This window comes from Lithobates pipiens, unplaced genomic scaffold, assembly GCF_037356315.1.
Source record: "Lithobates pipiens isolate NorthernLeopardFrog02 unplaced genomic scaffold, aLitPip1_a1.2 Scaffold_27, whole genome shotgun sequence".
Classification (NCBI taxonomy): domain Eukaryota; kingdom Metazoa; phylum Chordata; class Amphibia; order Anura; family Ranidae; genus Lithobates; species Lithobates pipiens.
The window spans coordinates 93,986,701-93,997,095 of record NW_027507788.1 but is presented as its reverse complement, the minus strand read 5'-3'; the positions used below and the strand labels follow the sequence as shown (position 1 = coordinate 93,997,095).

General features: G+C 43.5%; 1 protein-coding gene across 2 annotated transcripts in view; it reads left to right on the top strand.

Moving 5' to 3' along the window:
* Window positions 1-393: 393 nt before the first annotated feature.
* NECTIN2 (nectin cell adhesion molecule 2) overlaps window positions 394-10,395 on the top strand; it is a 140,033-nt gene continuing 130,031 nt past the window's right edge. Inside the window, exon 1 of one of the 2 annotated variants that reach the window (XM_077457229.1) lies at window positions 394-846. In XM_077457229.1, the coding sequence (XP_077313355.1) occupies window positions 801-846 (46 nt within the window). In that variant the 5' untranslated portion in view covers window positions 394-800. The remainder of the gene's footprint in view (window positions 847-10,395) is intronic. The other variant, XM_077457228.1, reaches the window with a different exon arrangement.

Below are 10,395 nucleotides of genomic sequence, written 5' to 3'. Positions count from 1 at the left end.
TGGCGGACCCACTTCTGGTCCCACTTCCTCCAATGAGTTCTAATGTATCATGAAATAATGAAAGAATATATACCCCCCCCCCCATAACCACCCAACTCCCTCCACCCAGCTACTGCTTCCTCTATGAGAGATGCTGCCACTGTATCCCTCCACCCCTTCTTTTTGTTTCCAGGATGCTAACAGTTATTATTATATTGCATGTAATTCCAGCAAGCAGGCTTCATTAGATCTGGCTGTCCTCTCCTCGCATGTCAGATCAAGCGCTGCCCTAGATTTCTTCTTTTTTTTTTGCTGGTAGCCGAGTGCAGGGAGTGGGGGAGGGGAGGAAAGGGTTAATCCCTGGGAAGAACAGGTGAATCGGGCGGGGCTTGGTATGATAATAGTAAAACATGACGTCAGCTGCTGGGAGAAGAGTGAAACCAGAGCTGGGAGAGAGAAAAGGGTGATACCGGAGGAGGCAGAGGGAGCTGACACTTCTAACAGGAGGACTCAGCCTGGTACAAGGGGAAGGACAGCAATACTGGAGGAGGGGGAGAGGAGCAACAGACTGCCAGAGACTGGGACAAGAGACTGCCACAGCTTGATCCAAGGGACAGCTGGAGCTTGATCGAAGAGACATCTAGAGCTTGATCGAAGAGACATCTAGAGCTTGATCGAAGAGACATCTAGAGCTTGATCGAAGAGACATCTAGAGCTTGAGCCAAGATAAATCTATAGTTTGATCTAAGGGACATCTAGAGCTTGAGCCAAACGACCACCAGAGCTTGAACCAAGAGACATCTGGATCCATCTCTTGCAGGATGCAGTGTCCTCTCTTTCTACTGCTCCTAGGGCCTCTCTATACAGGTGAGTGACAGCTCTTGTGCTCTAATGTTTTCTTTTGACGGCAGCGCAGATCTAGGCACTTCCAGGTGATGTCCTTATGTTACACCCAAGACCTAGAGATCCATAAACTTCTCTGTACAGAACCCCGACAATATGGCCTCTGCTTTTAGACCTGTGTCCTTCCTTATACAGACTACCTGTATGCCTTCTGTACAATGCATAGTCATTGTGTGTGCTTCTTCTACCCTCTGATGTCCTTCTGTGCTGTCTTTAGGTATCTGCCAGCTTTGTGCTACAATGTTGCATATATAATGTATTAAACGTGTTTTTTGGCCTTTTTGTGTGAGATGTATATATCTCTCTCACACAGTATGTGTGCCCTTGGGTCTACCTAAGCTTACTGTACTTGCTTGATGATTTCCCCCAGTTCCCAATAAGCTTACTTCCTACTTGCTAAATATTTACCACTCCTTGCCTTTTTACTAGATCTACCTGTTCACCCTGTATTTTCTTGCTTGCATAACCTTCTAATGGTATACAGCACGCCAACCTTCCTAATATTTTTAATATGCCATTTAAATATAGTACCACCATTTATAGATGTGATATTTTTCTATACTATACAATTATTTTTAACTATGTCTTCCTTGTTGCTTTGAATGTCCTGTTTATATGGAGTTGCTATTTATACTCTCGTTTTATTGTATAAGGCAAGATCTATATAGATCAGTGCATTGGATACAATGGTGTGTCCTTTTATTTTTCTATTCTCTATCCTTGTTTTCACTTGCATCTTAGCCCTATCCCTGTTTAGGGTTGACTTGTGTATGATAAATTGCTTGTTTAACAATATTTTTTATTTTATTTTTCTATTTTATATCACTGTTTTTCTACGTCATCTTTTTGTTTAGTGTTTTTCGAGTTGCCTTGTTTTAGTTTTTATACTAAATATTGTTTACCAGGCAAAGGTTTGTCTATGATCCAACTCGTGTAGTGGCCTCTATGGGCAATCTCTGCAGTAGTGCACCAGATCAGGGATTTATAATTGGGGAATGTTGGAGGTATCAAGTCTAAGTATTACTAAATTATAAGAAATTATTTGTAAATATGTGAAGATCAGTTTGATCGACAGGAGGAAAACCAACTGAGTTGGGAATTTTGGGTTTAATGTGGCTATTTTGGCTGTTTATGATCACTTTTAGGGTGGCCATACACTCTACAATTCTTTTAACTTTCCCAAGCTATGCAATATGCGGGAAAAGCCTAAGCAATCCATTCCATTGGTATCCAATCGATTGGCACATTACAGAGCTGGTTTATCTAAAGCAGATTGTACAATTAGATTGTATAGTGCAGGGTTTCTCAACTAGGGTTCCTCCAGAGCTTGCTAAGGGGTGCTTGAGTACTGCTGGGACCTTTGAAGATGGGGGTACACCATGAAAGTATCAGACAGTAATCAAGTTGTTTGCGTTCCTTGAGCAATTTCTACATCTCAGATAACTTCCCACTGACATCATTTGATCTTTTTAGCTAATCTGTAAGTGGGTAATTCTTCCCAATGACCTCAAGTGTAAGGAGCATTCTTCCCACTGACCATCACACTAATGTACCATGAGTTGTAGATATATTCATTATTAGCTGGGGTTCTGAGAACAGACATTTTATTTCAAGGGTTCCTCTGTGTTGAAAATGTTGAGACAGGCTGGTACAGTATGTGTGGCCAGTCTAAACCAGGGCTGGTGGTAAGGAATCCTGGATTAAAAAAAAATATCCTTACAATGAGATCATCACATTTTTCTATGGGGACGCTGGGAAGTACATTTTAAATAATAAATGTACACTTCTTCAGTTACACTCTGGACTTTGTACGCACAGTTGTCCAACTTGAAGGCCTGGAATCCAGTGACAGGATAGGCAGGTAGAGGGAGGGGCTCTGCTCTGTTATGGACAAAAGTTTTCTTTTGAATAGAACAAAGAACTCTGGTAAACTTGGTAACAACGCAAAGGGTAACCAATCCAAATTCCACTTTCAATAGCTTACTTTAAGCTGATTGGTTGGTATGCGTTTGCCCACAGTGCTGCTCTTTGAATTTTAGTTTTATGATCCACCAGGATAAACTTATTTATTTTTTCCTCCAGAAAACTACCAGCGATTAAATTACACTGAGCAGCAAAGAACGTGCTCTGCATACCCAGATCTCCTACTTAGGAAATTAATAATCCTGTTCGAAGACGCAATTCACTCTGTAATAATGATCTCTAATTGTCTATAGAATCATTTCAGAATCTTGAGACTTTCACTGTAACGAGCGGATTTTTTTTTTTCCTCTAGTCAGGTGCAAATTTGCATTTTCCTAAAGGAGTGTTTTTTGGATAAATTAAAAATGCAAACTTTGAAAATGCATTTATTCAGCTGATATGATGAGAAATCCTTTAGGGCTCATTCACACCAGCATTAGAGTGCAGGCGCTGGTTTGCAGTGAGATAACTGCAGTGGTAGTGCACATCTATTGCATTGTTCACTTTTTTTTTTTTTAACACAGTGACATTTCATTATTTAATTTTTTTTCATTTATTACAGATACTCGTATATTACCAACAATTTACGCAGTGTTCTATATAGTACTTCCTTATCAGTCCCTGCCCTCAAGGAGCTTACAATCTAAGGGTCCCATCTATGGTGTGGGCGCAGTACGGCTTCCCATGTGTCTCCTCCTCGGCTCACCATCACAGCGGCTCCTGCCGTGTGCCTCCTCCTAGGCCAATTGGAATGCTTCTCCTTTCGGCCAATCAGAAAACAGGTCTCAGACCCACTTCCTGATTGGCCGGGAGGAGAATCCGTGTGACAATGGCAAATATTTATTTATATTTGCTGTCACACGACTTTTTATTTATTTTTTAAAGCCTATAATCGCGTGCTTCAAAAAAAATAATAAACCTGTATGGAATCCATGCATTAGGGGGCCAGACAGATTGGGGGGGCAGTGCTTGTGCGCCCCGAGTGAACAGGCCTCCACTGTAAGGGTCCCTAAATCTGATGCATATGGCCAATTGCCTATCGGCATGTCTTTGGAGCGTGGGAGGAAACCCATGTAGACACAGGGAGAACATGCAAGTAGTGTCGTGGTTGGAATATAAACCAACAACCTTAGTGCTATTAGGTGGAAGTGCTAACCACTTGGCCACTGTGCTGCAAATCTCTATGGGTTGCAGCGTGGTGTGAGGTGGAACATTGCCCTGCGCTTAAAAATAGTACTGCATACAAATGTATTTTTTCAGCTGGTGGTGTAAACTGGCCATATAGGAGACAAGGTTTTTTTTTTTTTTTTTCCTTGTGTTGCAGTGAGTCTGCACGGGAATGGGCCCCCAATGCAGTTCCACTATACTTGGTGTGAATGGGCTCTTCGCCAGTCACCATAAGGCTACATGGAAAGTAATTGCTTTCCATCTGCCATGTCCACACTTCAATGTTGCCTTCAGATGGGATACAGACATGCTGCGTTTTTTTTTTTTTTTTTTTTTATGTTTTTTTTTTTTCTGCACACTGGATCTCACCTGGACTCACTGTTTTAATGCCGCAGCTCTGTGCTGCGGTGCATAAGAATGAATCAAATGTCACTTAATTTTTTTTTTTTTTTTCCTTTTATTAAATCATCAAACATTGCCTTGCACTTGAACACTAAAACAGAGGCTAGTGTGACTGGGCCCTTACCACCTATTTAGATCTACGTGGCAATGGTGTATATTTATTTATTTTGCATGATCATGTGTGCATTGACATGCATCTTGATGCACAAATTTGGAGTGCATAAGGTTAATAAGCCTTGGTCAATGGCTGTTACCTTGTATGTTTTGATGCACCGCCATTGACTTCTATAGGCCTCCCAGTGCTCTAAAAGGCAGAAAAACCTAACTTCATATTTAAAAAAAAAAATGCACTGCAGCACTGAGATGGGCGCATATAGTATCTTTATTGTGCAGAACCCCGTGTGTGTGTTTGTGTTTTTTTTTTTTTTTTTTTTTTTTTTTTTTTTATACAATGGAGCAAGTGTGTTAAAACGCAACAATGCAAATGGGCCTTTATGCTGGGTTCATGCCTATGCCTTTTGCATTGCGACTTCAGTTTTGCAGAAACGCACTACAGTCCATTTAACGTGATTTCCTTTGGGTCATGTTCACATCTGTTCGGTTTCCACTGGGGCATTATTTATTTTATTTATTTATTTTGGAAAGGGTCAGACTTTTAATGCTTGCGGGAGGTTGCGTTTTTGGTTCTGTAGACTTCAATAGAAACGCAGTGCTTGCATTTTTGATGCACTTCTGCTGTATTTTTGGTGGCTTCTCCTGCATGACACTTGTCAAAAATGCATCAACCACAACCTGCATAGGTGTGAATCTAGATTTAGGGTCCTGAAAGCTTGTATTTTAACGAGCCATTCACGTGGCTGTTCATGGTACATCATCATATCCACATATCTGTGGCTGGTGTGGCCACAGTTTGTGGTTCCAATGCGGACGGGTAAACTACAAATCATTGATGGGCCGGCACTGTCAAAGAGAGAATACATGCAGCCAAGGCCAGATGTGCAGCTCTGTATGCAGGCTTTGTGCGTCCATGGCCACGCATCTGTCCCTAAGCACAAATAATTTATCTACACTTGTGTGCGGTCAGCTGCGCAGTGATTGCCATTGATTTGTACAGGCTGAGCGTAAATACACTGATCTGGATGGTGTTTGGCTATAAACAGCCATGTGAATGGGCCCTAAATCTGGTATATAAGCCACTAACCCCCTCGGTTCACATCTGTGCGTGTGGCTGCGGGGATCGCAGTAATTCCTGCAGTGAAAAATGCACAGCTCCTGCAGAATTGCGTGGGCTGCCATTCATTCTGAATGGCACCTCAATGCATATAGACTCATGTGCAGGAACCGTAGGGAAATTGCACGTTCAAAAATACGTAATATGTGTTCCCACGGAGAAAAAGGTTCCTACACTACTTCGGGGTGACTTCAGCGACGGCTCTTAAATAAGTCGTATGCAAGCCACGATGATGTAGCGCTGTGCGGTGCAGCTTCAAAGTCACGCCCATGTGAATTGGCCTGAACTGGTTACTCTTCAAGTTTTTATCATGTTACTGTACATAACTTTCCAGCTAATTCATGGTAAAATTTCTGATTCTGGTGTTGGGCAATCAATTTTTGCAAACTTTTTATGGCTAGTTAAGACAACAGTATTGCTTTGGGAATTTTTTTTAAAAGAAAATACAAAATCAATCAATCAGCCCAAGCTGCACTAACCAATGGCAACCAAGCAAAATGTTTAGTGATCTGAATAAATAGAGTTACATTTTGGTTGCGTCAGGTCCAGAACTTTTTTTACGTAAATTTTTATTTTTATTTTATTTTTTTAATTGGCCCAAATGTGTCCCTGGCCAGTCTCTGCCCTCGTTCTGCAAACTGGCCTGTTTAGTTGTGTTCTGGAATTCTGGGAATGTCTGAGTAATAATAATTAGATAGGGGGAGGGGGTAGTCTGGCCAGTATCACCAGGGGGAGGATATTGTATAGGAGAGCGGAGGTCACCAGTCCCTTCTATACACTCCTTGTCACACCCAGCTCTCACGCTGATTGTTCTGGTCCCATCCCCCATAGGCCTGTCTCTCTCACCGATACTGGCTATTGTTGTAAAGAAATGTTTGTGGGGATCAGGCTGAGATCCAATCTCCATAGACAGCTTCTCTACTGTTAACGCTTTAAAAAAAAAAAAAAAGTTTAACAGAAAATGTGAAATTGTATCTGCCGGCCATTGAATAGGGACCTGATGGGAATGCAACAGGTAGAACTTTTTTCAGTGTCGAGTTAAATTATGGGCTTTGACAGCGGTTGGCAAACTTCCGACTGCTAAAAGATCTTCTTCTCCCTGGAGGAGCACTTGGTTATGCGGATTGTTGGGACTGCATTGGGTTATTGAATAAAGTTTTTTTTTGTAAAAAAAAAAAAAAAAAAAAGCGTATCTAAACAAAAAATTTGATATGTTGCAGCTTACCTGCCCTTAGATTTGGTTGCCAAATTGGTCTTATTTTGTATTTTAATTACAGGTGCTAAAATGGCACCATTAATTACATACAATTACAAATAACATATTATAAATATATATAATATTGTACACAGTGGTGGCTGGTGCTCCCCCACCCACCCCCCCTTTATTTTTTTTTGGGGGGGGGGGGGGCATAAATAACCCTTACCCCATTCAGGTTGCAGGAGGCTTTTCCTGGAGAAGCAGGAAGACTATAGCGACTGTTGATTCGTTAATGTCACAAGTGGGTGGGCTTGGGGCACAGTACCCGAGCCCATGATTTTTGAAGCCAATTGGAGCTTCAGGCTCTAATTATGTGCTTCAAAAAAAATAAAAGAAAACCTTTGTAAAAATCCAATGCGTCCGGTGCCCCGCATGGAGATTAGGGGGACCATGCCCCTGTGCCCCTTATGGACCAGCTGCCGCTGATTGTACATTCACATCAGTCCCTGCCCTCAACAAGCTTACAATCTAAGGTCCCTAACTCGCAAACACACACACATACTAGGGCCAAGTAAACTTACCAGCGTGTCTTGGTAGTCTGGGAGGAAACTCGCACAGGCACATTCAGGGCTGCTGTTAGAAATCACAGGAGTCCCATACAGCCTACCTGACAAGGCCCCTTTCCCCTGACCGAAAGTGACTGAGGACATAGATTTATCAGTCTGTTTCTCTGTAGCCTCAGCTGCACAGATGAATGAATAAGAAGCGCTCTGAGGCTTCCTGCTCATTCACAAATGGGAGCATAGCAAACAGTTTACTATGCTTCAGTGAGGAATAGACACAGGGTAGGTCGCTTCCGATCGCTTACTGTGTTCATTCAAGAATGGAAGAGGCCAGGAAATGACATTTACTGGCCCTTTCTCCTGCTCTCTTTTCTGAAACATCCCCCTGTGTGCCGGCAGCAGCTGCTGGCAGGAGAAGAGGAAGAAAGGGGCACACAGGTGGGGCCCGGACAGCAGATGGAAGGTGGTGCATGTGCTAGATCCAATCCCCCCCTAGGGAGAAAAAAAAAGGGGAGGCTAGCGGTGCTTCAAGGGGAGGCAGAAGAGGATCGATGTCTGCAATAACACCGTACAGCCAGACCTCCTGCTTGACGGGTGCCTGGTCCCCCCCTTTTAAACTGATAGGGCCGTACAGCCAGTCCTCATGTACTGGGCTCAGGCCCTATCAGCAGCCCTGGGCACAGGGAGAACATGCAAACTCTGTACAGGTAGTGTAGTGGAAACCCCTCCTGTCCTAGGGTACCTACACTTGCTCCTCCACTGAATCTAATGGTGGTTAAACATGCATCCCTAGGTGATCGATTTATTTTCCAATGAGAATAATTGATCTATAATCATTAACCTGTGTAATCAATATAACAAATACGGGGAGGCATATTTTAATCAATAATTGAAAGATAAGATCGCAAGTAAATGATGGTATTTGCATTTTTATATGCGATCTGTTAAGCAGGCCATAGATTAGGCAATTTTCTATCCTTCAACCACGTGTGGAATTCTCTTGCTTTTCCCCCATTAGCACAGTCAGCGTTGATGTGGTTGGGGGGGGGGGAACTGAGCGGCAAGGGATTAGAACACCTGTCAGGTTTGTATTGCTGTCTGCCCCTGGGAGAGTCACCCTCTCAATTTGTCCTTTTTTATCGTAAAACAAGGTAAAAGAAAATCCTAACCTTTGGGTTGTCCCCAGAAAAGTAATAGTAATACAGGGGATATCTTCCAATGGGGACACTAGTTGTGGTTACCTGGGGGTCCAAAAGGGATTCCCATAACTTAAAGTGGTTCTGCACCTTTAAAAAAAAATATTAAAGGCAAGCAGCTACAAATATTGCAGCTGCTGACTTTTAATAAATTCACACTTGCCTGTCTCAGGGTCCAGCGATGTCGGCGAGCAATCGCTCGTCTCTCTGCTGCCCCCGCCGCCATCCTCTGTCAGGGAATCGGGAAGTGAAGCATTGCGGCTTCACTGCCCGGTTCCCTACTGTGCATGCGTGAGTCACGCTGCGCGTCTCTGCTGGTCCCCGCTGTGTCCTGGTAACTGTGTGTTTCCCAGAACACAACGGGGGGTGGGGCATCTGCGGCAGTCTTGTCCCGGAAGTGGGTGCAGATACCTGGATTATCCAGGTAACTGCACCCCCCTCCCCCCTGAAAGGTGCCGACTGTGGCACCGGAGGGGGGGAGGGATCAGATGAGCTGAACTTCCACTTCAGGGTGGAGGCCTGCTTTAACAGGGATTTTCATTTGCTTCCTGTTTGGCTATGAGACAGGAAGTGAAGGAAAATCTCCCCAATGGGACAGAGATGGCAAAAAATAGTGACGGGAGGTTATAACCCACCCTTACTCTTTTCAAAATGAAAAATTCTACTACAAATTTATCTTGGTGTAAAGCAAGTAATATTTTCTGCCTTGGCAGATCAACCCTGAATCTGATCTCTATGTAGTTTGCTCGGTCACTGGGGAAGCTGACTATAAATTTGCTTATCGATTTGATTGTTTTGATCAAATTGCACACTGTCAATCCTATTAACGTTGAGATAACACTGCAAAGAGGCCAATGGCTGGCTGCTGTCAAGATCAACAAGTGTTTGTTTTGTTTTTTGTTTTTTTCTGAGGCTCATAGTCAATAAATGGGCCGTGTGTTTATGAAGCTTGAGCCCCCATGTACTGTGTGCAGGCTGTCCATGCACAGCTGTATGGGGATGCAGTGGTTGCACGGACACAGCTGTTTGTCCCAATTTGGCAGGTTTGTGGGTAGATGGGCCCCAAAGGCATACTGTTCACGGCCACGCACCTGGACACCTATCAATTTGGGATGAGCGGCTGTGTCTCCATACACCTACATGTGCTGCCTGCACACAATACCTGCTACTAGATACTGTAGAGTAGATGAGCATTGTCGCCCTAGGGCAGTGTTACTAGTAGCAGAATCGCCAATTCATATCCTAAGGTGACAGCAAACAACTCACCAAGGCTTCGTTTAGATGTGCGGTTTGGGGGGGGGGCAGTAAAGATGCACAGTTGAGACACTTTTTCCCTCCTGCCACACCTTAGGCTGCGGACGGGGGATGCCACAAGTGTGATGCGATGCTTCGATCCTGCGGCAAAGTTTACCGGTCGTAGCAGTCAGGCAGCAAGCTCGCTGAACAGTTCAAGTAACGGGGAAGCACTGCAAACAACCCACAACCAAGTGCAATGCACTCTGAAAAAATGGGGAGGCATTACTTCCTCCCCTCCTTTCAGTACACGGATTGGTCTTGAGCGGAATATAGATTTAGATGCCTAAAGTAGAAGTATAGGCAAAAACTTTTTTTTCATTTTGGATGGAGGATTATTTAGAGGAAAAAAAAATAAGTTTTGGTATTTTGTGTCCATTGTGGAGATTTCCCTTCACTTCCTGTCCCATAGCTAAACAGGAAGAGCGAGGAAATCTCTGCAAATTTAAGGGAATTTCTTGGGGACCACCAAGTCGCCAGAACTAGTGTACCCATTGTTAG